We start from the raw sequence: 15,341 nt of genomic DNA on the forward strand, positions 1-15,341 counted from the left end.
GCGGGAAAGAGGGCAAAGAGACCCAAACGGTAACTAGGTCCAGGATTCTTGCCCAAAGGCCCTTCAGCCCCGCAGTCTACTTAAACCTGGGGGGCTCACTCCCGCCAACACCCAACTCTACACTCACAGACGTGCAGCTCACGTCACAGGGGCCCCCAGCAGAGCCAGTCACTCAGGCTTTCACGAGCCTCTAGAAGCTTCTGGGGTCAATAGTTCTATTCCCTGTCACACCTCTGAGGAGACAAGCTCTGAGAGGGGCAGGGGACGTGCCCAAGGTCCCATAGCATAGCCAGGACAGTGCTCAGGCCTGAATCACTCCACAGTAAGAGGGTTACATTCTGAGTCGCCAAGGGGACTCCTCATAGCCCAGGGACAGGGAACACCCTGTGGTCTCTGCTCCATGTTTTTGAGGAAGAGATGATAGGAAGAACGGGCCGGCTCCAAGGCTGTGGGAGCCAGATCCCACATGGCCAACTGCAACTGCAGGTTGAGTCCCAGCCCCATCAACTTGAAAAACATGTCAGGTGCTGGAGCTAGCAGGTAGTGTGGTGGTTAAGGCACTGGACTCACAGGTTCAAGTCCTGGACCTAGCAACCCTCTCTTTCTCTCTCTCTCTCGCGAATGCACAAGATGAATGTGCACGTATGCCCCAAATCCTAACAGGATATAGAAATTAAGAAAAGGGATTGTAGTATGACCATGTCCCATCGGGGGATGCTTTCTCCCTATCTGTCTCTGTGTCTTTCTGCCTCCTCTGGCAATTTAAAAACAAACAAACAAACAAACAAAAAAAACAGGAGAAGAGAAGGCCCTGCCCATACCCTCAACAGGTCGCAGGGAGAGAGTCAGCGTCACCCGCAGGGCCTGGGCCACCCCAGGGAGTCTGCAGTCCAGCTCAGGATGCAGCAGTGACTAAGGCACGGTCCTGCCTCAGAGCGCCAGGATGAGGAGAGGCCCGGGAACGCGGGAGCATGGGAGGACATGAGGCCCGTGTCACGGAAGGAGCAAGCAGTGCCAGGCACAAGAGGGGCGAAGGAGTCTTCGTCCCAGGTGGAGCGGCCTGGGCACTCCCTGGAGGGTGACAGGATGTGAACAGGACCCCATCCGAGACTGGGAGCACAGGCTGAGAAGAGGGGCCACGCTGCACACGGAGCCCAGGAGCGCATAATCCCACGTGAGGTTTCCCGGCAGCTATGTGCCCTCGTTAACCCTCCCACCAACCCTAGGAGTTGACGTACAGCACAGAGACTGAGCTCAGAGAGGTCAGTCAAGTTGCCCACGGTCACACAGCTCATAACCAGCAAGGCAGGACTTGGAGCTGGCTCTGTGTAGTTTACTGGAAAGGGTCTTGAATGCCCGTGGAAGCCTGGGGTCTGCTCAGCTCACTAGGGAGCATAAAGAGCTTCTCACACGTGCCTGTCTGTCCCTAAATGTGGGTGAGTGTGACTGACAGTTTAAGTAAAGTGTCGTAATTCTGACAGAAGTCATTTGGAAGGGCTGGGGCTGTCCCCGCTCACCCACAGCCATCTATGACGGTCATGTCCTACCAGTACTCGATGCCCCTATGCCTCGTGATTAGGCACCAGTTAATCTGCCCCCTCTCCCCTTAGCCACCCATTCCTGGAGGGGCTTCATTGACCCTCCTTGTTAAGATAGTCAGCAGCATCTGAAAGTGTTGTTCTCTGGTTGTTAGGGAACTTCCTGGACCAGAAAGCTGTGGGCAATGGGGAGCCACGGTGGGCTTCTAAGAGTGGAGGACCTGGTCTGATGCAGACAGTGAAGGACCTGGAAGGCTGCAGGCAGTGACTCCTCCGGAGGGGCAGGGGACGGGGTGGCCTGATCTCGGAGCTGGAGCAGAAGGGACGGACATTGAGGGGTGGGGAAGCCGCAGAAATCAGGATAGTGTAGAAAGCGGCCCAGGGTGTGGGCACCTAGGATATTGGTTTCTGCTTGAGGGAAAGTGCGGATGGTAGTGGAGAAGGAGCTGGGACACTCAGGAGGGTCTCTAAAGGGCCCCTCAAGGCCCAGTCCTAGGGGCTTCCTGAGGGGTACCCACACTTGCACCCACATGGTCAGAGGCCACGCTGGGTAGAACTGGGAGGGGCCCTTGAGCACACTCTCAGACCAGGCCATGGGGATTGCCCGGGCCAGAGGGGTGACTGGATGTGAACAGGACCCAGTGGGCCACACCGAGCCCCTGCTCCCAGCCGTCTTCACCCAGCTGCAGTGAGGGCTGCCCTTCTTTCCAATGTATGGAAGAAAGGACTGCCATGCAAACAGCAGGGGTGGGTCTGAACGGGGCGCAGGCGGAGGTCAGTGGTCACACAGCTGACTCATGTGGAAGGGTCCTGGTTCAGGCCCCAGGACCTCCCAGGTACCCTGGACTCTCACGTGCCCATGATCTGGGCTGGCTGAGACTGGGGGATCATGGTTGGAGACCCCGTTAGGGGTGCATGTCCATCTGTCTGGCCCCTCTTTCTCTCTCCCTCTCTCTCTCTCTCTCTCTCTGAAGACACGCATAACAATGAGTTTTAAAAACAAACAAAAGGAATTGGTCTGAATAAGAGACCGCTCAGTGTGCTAGACTGGCCCAGAGACCAGGATCTGGAGGGGAGAACAGATACGCTCCCGCGCGTGGCCCTGCTGGGCAGTGAGGCCGAGTGCACGCTCTTGGCTGGCCCAGCCGCACCCCAGGACTAAGCCCAGGGCCCCGAGGGGGCTGTCTGTGCACATGCCTTAGGGCACGTGAGACCCTCAGACCATGCCCTGATGGACACTGTGGTACCTGAAGAAAGGGGCAGCACAGAGTCCCAGGGGAGGCCTCTGGGTAGTGTAGGGGTGTTTGGCAGGGCAGGTGCAGGGAGTGGGGATGAGCACCCACAGAAGTGGAGGAGGATCCCACTGTGACCTGCCTTCTGGCCGAGAGTAGGGAGGACCTGCAGGTTGGGCAGGGTCTATTCTTGGGAAGCAGAGCTGGTGCCTCGGCTCAGAAAGATGGTCCACCTGGAACCCCAGGACCCCTGCAGCCCGGAGGACTCCTACTGCCTCTTTCCTTTCCCAGCCCCTTCCCCACATGAGGGTGGCTCTCCTGAGTCACGTGCTGACTGGTTGGGAACTTTATCCAGCAATGAGGATTGGTTCAGTCAACAGGTGTTCACCTCATGCCTGCCAGACACTCCTGGCTCCGGGCACCCCGCAAGGAATAAACAGACAGGCTTCATGGAGCTGCCCGGGCACCTGCAAAGCCCTTGGTACCCTGCCGGGCACCTGAGCTGGGCTCTGGAAGTCCCGGCCCCTGCCACCTCTAACACAGTTACCCTCCAGGGTGTGGTCAGAGGTTCTGCTTTCCTGCAGAAGCTCCGGTCCCACCGGACTTCCCAGCAGGCAGCAGGACCCATCCCATCCTCAGCTGCACCGAGACTGACTGGCGTCCCTCCCTCCTCCCCAGGGGAGACTGGCTGCTGAGCTTCGTGTACCGCACATCCTCCGCTCAGCTCCGTGTCGCTGGCCTGCAGCCTGTGCAGCTGCAGGACAGGAGGGTGGAGAACGTGGACTTGTCCTCAGTGGTGAGTACTGGCCTTTCCCTCCCAGGGCAAGAGGCGCTTAGTTACCCCGGCCCACAGATGCCCAGCCCTGGAGACAGCAGCCCAGCCCACTCTGCCCGGGAAGAGGGAGCTGGAAGAGGATACTTGGTGAGCACCACACTGAGACCCGGGTAGCTCTATTTACCACGCACCGTCCTTGTCCAGGCCTTTGTGCCCGGGCCCTTTACATGCATTCTCTCTCGTCCTCACACAGCCTCTGGGGCAGGCACTGTGGTCTTCGTGTCACAGATTGGGAAACTGAGGCTTAGGAAAGTTCTGGTCACACTAGCAATTAACAAGACTGGCTTTGAACCTTCAAAGTCCATGTTCCTGCCCAATTACTGACCATTCTCTGCTCCCCTGTCCTTCCCTGGGTCTCCTCTGATTCCAGGTCACTGGTCAAGACTGTTTGTCCCAGAAATAGCCCCGGTGACCAGAGGATGCAGGTGGAAGGCCTCAGGTTCCATCGAAAACAGACTCCCTGATTGGCAGGCCTTGCAATGAAAAAGAGAGTATTTGAAATGCAGATTCCTGGGCCCCAGTGCCCTAGATTTTTTTTTTTTTTTTGGGGGGGTCCCTTAGGGCATGTGCACTCAGCAGAGACAGACAGACACAGTGAGAGGGAAAGTGAGAAATCACCCGGGGCATGGTCACACCGCAATCGCTTCTACTCCGTTCTTCTCCCGGGACCTTGGGCAAGCACACACATGCACCTGGCATGGTTTCCAAGCCACCGGGTCCAGGAACTCAAACAGCGGTCAGCCATGTGGGAGTTCAGCGACAAAACTGCTATGCCACCTGCTGGCCCCGCCCTACACCTATTAATAGATTGGTCTCTAGAGGCTGAATTTAGGAGTCTTCATTTTAAACATGCTTCCTGAGGATTTTTTTTAATTATTTAATTTTATTTATTTTTTTAATTTGACAAGAAAGAGAGAGAAAGCCACCAGGTCCAGTACTCGAACCACCGTCAGCCATGCAGGAGTCCAGTGCCTTAACCACCATGCCACCTGCTGGCCCCCTCCCTGAGGATTCTTAAGCACCTAAGTTAGGTCTGGGAAACAGGTAGAGGAGATTAGAAGAAATTCTTTTTTTTTGGAGAGGTTTTTGCTATAGGGCGCGTGCACTCGCCAGAAAAACAGAGAGAGACAGAGAGATAGAAAGCGAGAAATCACCCCCCAGGGGGGGATGGACACACCGCAATCCCTTCTCCTCCATTCTCCTCTCGGGATCTTGGGCACGCACGCACACACGCCCAACATGAGTTTAAGCCACTGGGTCTGGGACTCGCCCCAGGGTAGACTACGTGGGAGTCCAGCGACATAGCCATTATGCTAATTACTGGTCCCAGGATTAGAAGGAATTCTTGTTGGGAATGGGATGACAGGGGACCTGTCTGAACAACCACGCAAACCTGATTGAGTTTCTAAATCATGTTTGGGCTTGAAGGAATCCGCCCACCTATCACATGCCGGCCATAAGGAGTTGCTAGCTTCACCCGGGGACGGTCCCTCTTTACCCAGCTCTGCCTCCGCCCTGCCTCTGACGGGCATTAGTGTCCCACTGTACAGATGAGGACACTGAGGCTGAGAGGGGAGGGACTTGCCCAGGGTCAGGTCACACCACCAGGACTAGGCAGTGCAGGACACAAACCCAGGTCTGAAGCCAATGGACATAGCTCTGGCTCAGGTAAAAATGAGAAATGACCAGAGAGGGCCCAGTACCGGGAGGGGACAGCAAAACGGTGCAGTTACATCCGCAGACAGGTTCGGCCAGCCAGGTGCTGCAGTGCCCAGGGCCCACGAGAACTTGGTTTCCAGTTCTTACATTGTCGCCTGCCGCCTGCCAAGGGCTGAGAGGGTCCCAGGCGCAGCCCAGTTTCCGTAGGACAGTCCTTTGAGAGGCGCCCTCCTTCCTGACAACAGGCAGACCCTCCCTGGGCGTCTGAGAGTTCCCCTGGGGGTAGAGCCGAATCTGGCTTCTCCTTCAGCCACGGCGATCCTCCTACCCCCTCCACCACTGTGCCTCGATGGCAGAAGTCGGACCCCTCGGCCACCCCACGCCCAGTGCTGCGAACCTGGGCTGCGTTTAGCTGAGCATTTGATGACAGAGGGAAATTCCAGCACGGAAACATAACGCCAGAACTCCCTGGCACTGCTGCCCCGAACTCCCTCGAATAACGCCAGAACTCCCTGGCACTGCTGCCCCTGACTCCCTGGGCCATGCCCCTGCCCAGAGGTCACCCAGCCCCTAACACCAGCACTGTGTCTTCACTCCACACACCCCCGGGGCCCTAACACACCAGTCCTAGCCTAGCCAAGGGACAGGCGAAGCTCCCCACGCCTTCCTACCTGGGAGCTTCGGGGCCCAGGAATAGGGCGGTTTCCAGACTCAGCCGTTTGTGAAACCGATTGCTCGAGGCTTCACAGGACACACAGGTGTCCTCCCTCTAGAGTCACAGGAAGCCTCTCGGGCCATCTCAGTTCTTCCACCTGAATGATACAGACCTCCGTCTGTGACGCCAGTCATAGATCGGAAATCCGGGCCGTGAGAGGATGGGCTCCCAGCCAGAGTGGCAGATCCGGACTCTGAGCCCAGGCCCCAAGCGTGTGCTGCCCTCCTCGCTGGGGGATGAGGTAAGCTGGGCCACAGGCCAGAGAAGCACAGGGCCCGGAGCACCGCCGCCTGACCTGTGCCTGGGACTCTGTGTCCTCATGGAGGGTGCCTGTGCCCCGGATGCGGTGAGCAGGACTGGTGACTCGGGGCCTCATCTCTCCAAGGGTCTCCTTCTACCAGGGGAGCCAAAGGTAAAAAGGAACAGCTGCTCCTTTGCAAGGAAAGTTCCAGGGCCAGCAGGTGGTATGGTGGTGACCACAGTTCAAGTCCCAAACCTGGAGGCTTTGCTTTCTTATGCTCTCTCTCTCTCTCTCCCCCTCCCTGGTGAGTATGCTTGCCCTATGGCAAATTAAAAATAGTAATAGTAATTAATAAATAAATAAAATTAAATATTTTTGAGAGGTTTTAACTACAGGGCGCATGCACTCGCCAGAAAGACAGAGAGAGACAGAGACAGAAAGCGAGAAATCACCTCCCATGAGGGGATGGCCATACTGCAATCCCTTCTCCTCCATTCTCCTCGGGATCTTGGGCACACACACGCATGCACCGAGCGTGAGTTTAAGCCACCAGGTCCGGGACTTGAACCGCAGTCAACTACATGGGAGTTCAGCGACATAGCCATTACACTAACTGCTGGTCCCAAACTTAAATAATTCTTTTTAAAAATTCCTTTTAATGCCATAGCCTTCATGATCCAGTCTCTGCCCTGGGAACCCTGAGATGGAATACGATGGGATGCTCACAGCTTTGACACCAGAAAGGCCTGGCTTGCACCCGGCTCAGCTGCCGGCGTACTGGCCGTGCGACCTTGGGCCAGGACCTTAGGTCTCCGTGCCGCGGTCTCCTCACCTGTGAACCAGCACGGCCTGTACTGCTCCTTTCAGGGCATTCTCCCCACACCCTCCCCTGCTCCATGGCCCTGGGCTCGCTCCCTTTCCAGGGCTCCCTGAAGCAGGACTGTGCTGTAGTCATCGTTGCATCCTGGGCTGACCAGGGTGGGGTTCCCTGGGGTGGCCCAGCCAGCCACTTCCAGGCCCCATAGGTACCACCAATCCACAGATCCCATGACCCAACCCTTGACTCACCCCTGCAACCAGCTGAGGGCGTGACTGGCTCACTCACCAGGCTGGAGCCACCCAACTTCCAGGGCAACCCCACATAAGATGCTTGGCACACAGTCAGCCCTCACTTAATGCCCTCCTCTCCTGCCCTGCCACCCACTTCAGCTCTTTAGCCGTAGGGACCAGCGCTACAGAGACTTCCCTTGCCCCAGGCTGTCTTCCTGGCAGCCACCCCGCTGCCTAATAATAGCTCTTTATCACATTAGGAGCTGGCAGCAGAGCGGCTTCCCTCTTCTGGGGAATTAGAGGGAATTAGCATTGCCTTCCTGTTTTCCTTGAAAACTCGGGCTGGAGGAGCGGCTGGGGCCCATCCATGACTGCTGCTGGGGAAGCAGTGGCTGCTTTCAGGCCCAGCAGTCACCCCGTAGGACCCTCGTGCACCAGCCCAAGTGGCTGGCCCTGTCTCAGGCAGAGGTCCTCACGGGTGAATGAAGCAATGAAGTCTACCTGCCTCCCTGCCTTTCTTTTTTTCTTTTTTTAAGTAATTATTTTATTTAACTTTGTTTATTTATTCATTTGTTTAGACTCCCAGCCTTTCAATCTCTTGCAGCAGACAGGGAATTCTGCACCCCTGGGCCCAGCTCATGAACCTTCCTGGGGCAGCAGAGACCCAGCCAGAGCAAAATTCTTCATGTCTCAAAGAAAATGCCAACCAGTTTCTAGAACTTACCAAAGAGATTAGCACAAGATAGCAGGTCATGGGGCCAGCTGGTGGCATGGTGGTTATGGTGCTAAACTCCCACATGGCCGACCATGGTTTGAGTCCTGGACCTGGTAGCTTGATTTCTCACTCTCTCTCTAGCTCTTTCTGTCTCTCTCTGGTGAGTGTATGTGCCCTGTAGCAAATTAGAAAATATGATCATGATCAACAAAACTAAATAAATAATTCTTAAAAAAAATAAATAAATAGCAGGCCAGCCACAGTGGCATAGTGATCATGCGATGGTTCCGTGCAGAAAGCCACATGGGAAGGTCCCACGTGCGAGGTCTCCTCGTGCTCTGCTAAGGACAGACTGCCCACACGCCTCTGCCCTGTGCGCGCATCCATCCAGCGACACTAAAATCGGAGCTTTGCCAGCAACTTCTCCCTCCTGGGTCTTTGCAGAATGGCAGCTTAGGGACTAGGGTTGGCCGAGACTCAGACCAAGGAGGGCCAGAGCTGTGTTCTAAGAACAGCTACACCATGGAATTTCCATCTGAAATCAGCTGCAGTCGCCACAGACATCTCCCTTCCTGGCCAGCTTCCCAGTCCTGGCACCAGCCCTTCACCAACAGTAAGGTGTAGGGAGACAGTTCTTGCTTGTCCTTGTGAGTCTGGTTTCCGTTGGCTGGAATTCAGATGTAATGGCTAGAGCTTGAGCAGCCATCTTGGGCTCCCAAATGGCTCTCTTGACTCTGTTTCTCCTTCTAAGGTAACTAAGACAAGGGAACTCGTATTTATGGAGCCCCTACTATGCGCCAAGAACTGTGCTTCCTGGTTATATCCATTCCTTGTTCTCGCCAACCCCTGGAGGAGGGTATCGCTGAGTCAGACTGGGTACTCCGAACGTGTTTAGGATGGTATGTGAAGCGTAGCAGTAAAGGCTGGCAGGTGCCGAGTCCTGCAGACTCCAGACCCTCAAGCTGTTTGGCCATAGACGTTCGAGGTCACCACACTCACTTCGCAGGTAGGGAAGCTGCGGCTCAGGAGATCGTAGGGATGAACACGGTTACTGGTAGCAGAGCCAGGGTCGGAACACCTCCAGGTTACAGACTCACAGGGTCTCTCTCGTGCCTTGCACCCACTGAATGGCTCAGTGCTGCAGGAGGGCAGGAGCCCCACCTTGACCTCCTTCTGAACCAGGGGCCTGCAAAGGCGCGTCTGTGTGTAGATATGTGTGCACATTTTCACCGGAAACTGTTCCGAAGCATCATGGTAGTGAAGGTGCTGAATCCCACGTGGCCAACTCCGCGGTTCGAGTCCAAACACAGTGGCTTACAATCAGGCTGGGCACGTGTGTGTGTGTGTGTGTGTGTGCCCAAAATCCCAAGAGGCCAGTGGAGGAAAAGGGACTGTGGCATGACCGTCCTCCCAGGGGCTGACTTCTCACTTTTTCTCTGCCTCTTCAGTGAGCATACACGCCCTGTGACAAATAGCTAACAACAGAAAAAAAGCATTGTTAGGAAAGGAACAAAGGTAGGCAGCTGCTGGGAGTGAGAAAATAGCAAAACCCGTACAGGGAATTGTCTTTTTGTGTTCTGAGAAAATGGCTTGAATACCCCAGTGTAATTCTGGATTCACATGGAGATGCCTTGGTACCAGAATGGCGCCAGCCAGTCTTCCCGCAGGTCCCGATTCCCAGCCGGCCCCTCCCAGAGCTCTCTTACCCTCTTTTTAAATCAAAGCCTTGCCCTTCAGCCTGAAAGCGGTGTTCTGTCTCCTGCCGGCCTTTGGCAGCACCCGATGGGCACACACACCTGGCTGCAGAGAGGGAGGCTCCGTTTTGGGAGGCAAGTCTGAGCTAGGCGGCCTCTGACCGCCGCGAGCACCGCCTGCGGCTTTCCTCTTCTGCTGTGCGTCCTTACGCCTGCCACCGCCCTCTCTGGCTTCACCTTCCTCATCTGTAAAAGTGGGAATGTTTTTGTTTTTTCATTTTAGCCAGACTCTCACTACTCACAGTCCTCCTGCCTCAGCCTCCCGAGTTTGTAAGGATTTCAGGCAGGTGCTGCCACCCCTGGCTCTGAGAGTCTTTTTTTTTTTGAGAAGAGAAAGATTTTTGCTGTAGGGTACGTGTACTCACCAGAGAGACAGTGAGACAATGAGAAGTCACCCCCTGGGGGGAAGGCCATGCCACAATCCCTTCTCCATTCTCCCTAGGATTTTGGGCATGCACACACATGCACCCAGCGTGAGGTTTAAGCCACTGGGTCCAGGACTCGTGCCGTGGTTGACTACATGTGAGTCCAGCGACGTACCATTATACCATCTGCTGGTCTCTCTGAGAATCATTTTTAAAGTCCCTCCTTCCCAACCGATTTTCTGTGACGAGAACAGGCTTTAGAGACAAGCCCGGGTCCAGACTCCAGCTCTGATCCGTTCCATCCACATAACCTCCCAGTGGCTCGATTTCTTCCTCTGCAGTTAGCAGCCAATATCTGTCAAAGGGGCCTATCCAATAATCTCCTTCGCAACCGTGTATTAAGGACCTACTGTGTGTCGGGCATTTTTGCAGCTAGGCCTCCAGCTTCCACTCAGACTCACTGTTTTCTGCTTTTCTCTCACCTACACATCCCAACACACAGGGACATGTCATTCTCCAGGGAAAGGGGTAGCACTTCTGAGTTCTTGGCCCCTGTCCTGGTTAAGATTTAGGTCCAGATAACAGAGACACCACTAAGTGTCTTAAACACACAAGGGTTGAGTCTGTCGCACACAAGCCAGAACAGGCGTTGAAGGATGGTGTGCCAGCTTCACTGTCTTCAGGGGTCAAAATTCCCTCTGCCTTGCTGCTTGCCCTGCGATCCTTGGTGGGCCAACTCATGGCCCAAGAGGGCTACTGAGGCTCTGGCCATCCCATCTGAATTCCAGCTAGCAGGAAAGAGGAAATTAGGGGAGAATATTTCTCCTCTTTAATAGAATTCTAGAGAGCACGCTTAACACTACTGCTTTGACCAGAACTTGCCAAGGTGCTTCACTTGGCTGCCAGGGAGGCGGGGGCGCGTGCCCAGCTGTCATTAGCTGTATTTCACTTTGAGCACTCCTCCTAGGGAAACCCGTCCATCCTCTGGTGTGGCTACCCTTGCCCCCGTTTGACAGCCGAGGCAACTGAGACCCGGCTGGATAGGGGGCTTGCCCAGGCTCCCTCAGCTAGTAAGTTGCAGAGCCCCTACTGTGGCCTTCAGCCGCAGGCAGAGGACAAGAACCTCCACCAACTTCCTGTCCAACAGGAGATCCCTTCCTGCCCTAGAGGACCTAAAAGCCTTCGTTTTTTAAGAACCTCCCTTCATCTTCATGTAATCTGTTCCAGAGCAGCTTTCACCCTGGAGCCTCCCACCCCAACCCTGGATTTGAGAGTCACTGGGAGTTGGAGTCCTGGGATTGGTGCTTGGTTTGCTGAGGATGCCAAGGGGGAGGAAGAAGCCCAGAGCTTAGCTTGGGCCCTGGGGAGGGTTAGGCCTGTCCCACACGCTGTGGTCCTCATTCACTGTCCTCCTGCAGGTCAGCGGCCACTTGGACTATGCCAAGCAGATGGATGTCATCCTGAGGGCCGTGGGCATCCGCACCAAGCCAGGCTGGGACGAGAAGGGCCTCTTGCTGGCGCCAGGCAGCCTGTCACAAGAGGAGCCTCACCAGGCAGCAGCCACCTCCTCCTCAAGCGAGACCACCCACCAGGATGGGCCAGCCCAGGGTCCTGCACCCAAAGACACCCCCAGAGTGGCCATGTCTACTGACCCCAGCCAAGCCCAGGTACCAGCAGGACTGGACCAATCTGAAGGGGCTTGCCTTCCTGCTGCAGCCAGCCCTGCTGAGAGCACCCCTGTCTGCAGCCATGGCATGGGCCCCAACCCACTGGGCTGCCCCGACTGTGCCAGCCAGATCCAGGGGCCTGGCCCCAGACTGAACTGACCCTGGCGGTGGCCTGTGCCATCTTCCTGGGTTTCTGTGTGCAGCTCTCTCGCACCACCACCCTCCCCCTCCCGGCTGCCCACGCAAGCTCTGCTGGTGTGGAATGTCCACACGTGTCTTTCCTAAGCTGAAGGAATTGGAATTGAAAGAAAAAGGAACTGGAAGGAAAGGAATGCATGGAAGATGACATTCCCTCCCTGGGGAAGCAAAGCCAGAGACCTGCAAAGTTAGCCAAGCACGGCTCGGAGTCTCGAGACTCTGTGCCAGCCATGGGCTTCCTGTGTTTCAGGTCATCACTGCGGGGTTTGGCTGGCCATCTGGAGGCCTGGAGAGCTCGGCCTGCAGCTCCCGCACTGTCTCTGCCCTGGCCTCGGCACTGCCTGGTGTCCACCTGCCCTTCCAGCCACACAGAGGACTGCCTGCCAGCCCTCAGGTACCACCCCCGGCAGCTGCTGAGGGTGCAGAGGTACAGCTTACTCTCCCTCCTCTTCGGAGATGCCATCAGAGCTGCCCTGTAGAGCCATGCAGGCGGTGCACTGCGCTACCGAGTGTCAGTCACCCAGACACAGAGTGACACGGTGTGAGGTTGTGCACCTCGGTGGCTCTGGATAGCGTCGTTCCCGAGCGTGGTGAATACATGCTGAGTCAGCATTCAGTGTGGCTGGGACCTGGGCCTGGCGACGGGGACAAATTGTACAGCGAGAGGACTTCCTGTAGCGGAAATGGGAGGTTATAGCAATAACCACCAACAGCAGTGATAGAAGCAGCTGCCACTCACTGCGTGTTTACCATGTACGAAGTTCTTACCACGGTGACCTTCGCACGGTGTGAAGTAGGTACAGTCCTGAGAAATGTGTCATTCACACTGAGGCCACGCGGCATAGCCTTGTGCTCCTGTGGGACCACTGTCGGCTATGGTCTGCCGTTGGCCCAAATGTCGTCATATGGCGCGTGACTGTGCTGTCATCTTCATTTTACCCTTGGGGACATTGGGGCCCAGAGAGATGAGGTGGCTGGCTGCAGGTTTTGCAGCTGGCCAGCAGTGGACCCAGGTTTTTACCCAGAGCCAGCTCTCAGCCACTGGGCCTGCACCCTCTTTGTCCCTCCCACTGCCCTTGAGGGACAGCTGCCCCATCGAGCAGATGAGGAGGCCATGCCCAGGCAGAGGAAGCACTGGTCGGCTCTGGGGCAGGTGGGAGGAGGGCAGGAGAAATTGGTCATAAATACAGGAGCCGCATGGCTGTTCAGGCGTCTGTGTGTCCGTCCATTCAGCAAATGTCTACACAGCACCTGCTGCTGGTAGTGTTCCTGCCACACGCAGAACCCTGAGGTGCTCAAAGGGGAAATGACCTTGCTGGGGTTCCAGAGCAAATTAGGAAGAGCCTGGACCAGAAGCCAAGCCCCTACGCTCAGGGTCTCTTCCCATTGCCCCGGCTGTTTCTCAGGTCCCAAGCAGCCCCTCCATTGAGTCCAGTCCACACCACAGCCACTGCCTTCAGCTTGTGTTTATTGAGTCCCCTCCAACAGCTGGGAAGGTAGGAGAAGCCCCAGCAAGCACCATGGCCCCTCTGCGGCCAGCAGCCGGGGCCGGGTCAAGTCTAGTCAGCACCAAGGAGAGCACCAGGCCCTCCATGCAGAAACCGCCCCCTGCCCCGGAAGTGGGGCGCTGGAGAGTTGGGGAGGAGAGAGAGGATTTAAGGAACCCCTCAGGCTTGAGTCAGCAGATGGTGTAATGGTTATGTCGCTGGACTCCCACGTAGTAGATTGCAGTTGAAGTCCCAGACCTGGTGGCTTGAAACTCACACCAGGCACATATGCATGTGTGCCCAAAATCCCAGGAGGAGAATGGAGAAGGGATTGCGGCATGGCTCTATTCTCACTTTCTGTCTTTCTGTCTCTCTGGGGAGCACATGCGCTCTATAGCAAAAATCTCTCTGAAAAAAGAAAGCCCTCAGGCCAAAATGAAGCCTATGGTAGGTAACTGTGGGGACCAAGAGTTTTCCCATCCCTGTCCCCAAAACCCGGGCCCTGTGCCAAAATCCACCTGTCTGCCCGACAGCCGCCCTGCCCCAGGGAGAGCGTCTCTTCAGCTCTGTTCTGCAGACCTACATGGCTTCCGTTCCCCTTTCCCTCGCCGACCCCAGGAGGGCCAGAAGGAGGTGGGGCAGAAGGCTGGCTTTATCGCTACCAGCTGTCCCTCTCCTAGGTACAAGCACCACCTCTGATGACCAAGAACATGCCATCTGCCCCGTGTCTCAGAGGGACAGTGCAGCCACCGGGGAGCTGGCAGGGCCCCAAGGCCAGGCCCCACCTGGGACCCATCACAAGGAGTTGGGGCTCTGGAGTCAGGTGGTGGGAATTCAGACTGGGAGCAAAGAGGAGGAAATGGAGAAAGAACAGCATGAAGAGCCCACCCTGGCCCACAGCCGGAGGCTGCAACACCAGGACTACCATGCATGCCCGCCTACTGGGTGCTGGGCACTCTACACGTTGTCCCAGCTCACAAGACGCTCTAGGGTCAGCTGCATCTCCCCTTCTGAGGTCACAGACTCAGGCCAAGCGCCTGGGCCAGCCCTAAGCTAGCTGCAGTAGGGCAGAGACTCAGATTCATGCCGCCGACTCCCAGACTCGGGTGCTAGCCTGTGCTGCCACGCACATCCCACACCCCGAGGGCCTGCAGTCCCTCAAGTCATTCTCAGGGTGAAAGGTCATCGGAGGCAGCCCAACCAAAAGAGCAACCTGCACCCATTCCCCGGGACCTGTGCATGCCACGCGACTGGGATTGTGCAGGTCTGAGGTGGGGCAGGGACACGCAGTCCAGACTCTCAGGAGGTGATAACAGACTCAACCGAGGACGGAGGGGTTTGCTAAGCTAGTCCACCTCTGCAGATGGAAGTGGACCTGGCCTGCCAGATGGGCAAAGGCGTGAGTGTTTCATCCTAATCTGAACCAAGAGGTCCTCCTCACGGACATCCAGAGTCCTCCAACCAAACTGTACACCTCACAGGTGACACACAAGAAGGGGGCACCCTGCAGAAAACTGGGCCAGGTATTCTTCCCCCAGGCAAAGGGTCTGGAGCAGCAGTGGGACTGGCTCAGTGCACCCCTGGAGCTCAGAGTCCCTGCCATGTCCCCACTGTCCCCAGAAGCCTCGTGACCTTGGCCTACCCAGTCCTGCTCCGTGTTGGTCAGCTCCAAGGCCGGCTCAGTTCGTGGGGGTGCCTAGGGGGTGTAGCCGCAGCTCGGGCTCCATGGGCTCCGCGTCGAAGAAGTTGACGGCAGTGGTAGCCCTGGTGGGGGGTGGGGGGTCCCGAGTGGCCTCTCCGGGCAGCAGCAGGTGAGTGGTGAGCCTCAGACCTGAGGAGTCCCCTGAGTCTGAGTCTGGGGGCAGGGGCAGGGGCACGGCGGGCG

The 15,341-nt window shown here is 56.5% G+C and overlaps 2 protein-coding genes across 5 annotated transcripts in view; one reads left to right on the forward strand and one right to left on the reverse strand.

Moving 5' to 3' along the window:
- The window catches only part of TMCO4 (transmembrane and coiled-coil domains 4), a 141,611-nt gene extending 128,432 nt beyond the window's left edge, over nucleotides 1-13,179 (forward strand). Inside the window, exons 13-14 of one of the 4 annotated variants that reach the window (XR_003548875.1) lie at nucleotides 3,449-3,566; nucleotides 11,523-11,659. Coding sequence is in view for 3 of the 4 variants with exons in the window: in XM_006145203.3 (XP_006145265.1) it covers nucleotides 3,449-3,566; nucleotides 11,523-11,930 (526 nt within the window). In the remaining variant the exon portion in view is untranslated. Of the gene's footprint in view, nucleotides 1-3,448; nucleotides 3,567-11,522 lie in introns of all 4 variants that reach the window. The other 3 variants (XM_006145203.3, XM_027770602.1, XM_027770603.1) reach the window with 3 other exon arrangements.
- Nucleotides 13,180-13,807: 628 nt separating this feature from the next.
- HTR6 (5-hydroxytryptamine receptor 6) overlaps nucleotides 13,808-15,341 on the reverse strand; it is a 24,457-nt gene continuing 22,923 nt past the window's right edge. Inside the window, 1 exon segment of the mRNA XM_006145205.3 lies at nucleotides 13,808-15,305. Within this exon segment, the coding sequence (XP_006145267.1) occupies nucleotides 15,136-15,305 (170 nt within the window). The 3' untranslated portion in view covers nucleotides 13,808-15,135.

This window comes from Tupaia chinensis, unplaced genomic scaffold (assembly GCF_000334495.1).
Source record: "Tupaia chinensis unplaced genomic scaffold, TupChi_1.0 Scaffold000146_1, whole genome shotgun sequence".
Taxonomy (NCBI): Eukaryota; Metazoa; Chordata; class Mammalia; order Scandentia; family Tupaiidae; genus Tupaia; species Tupaia belangeri.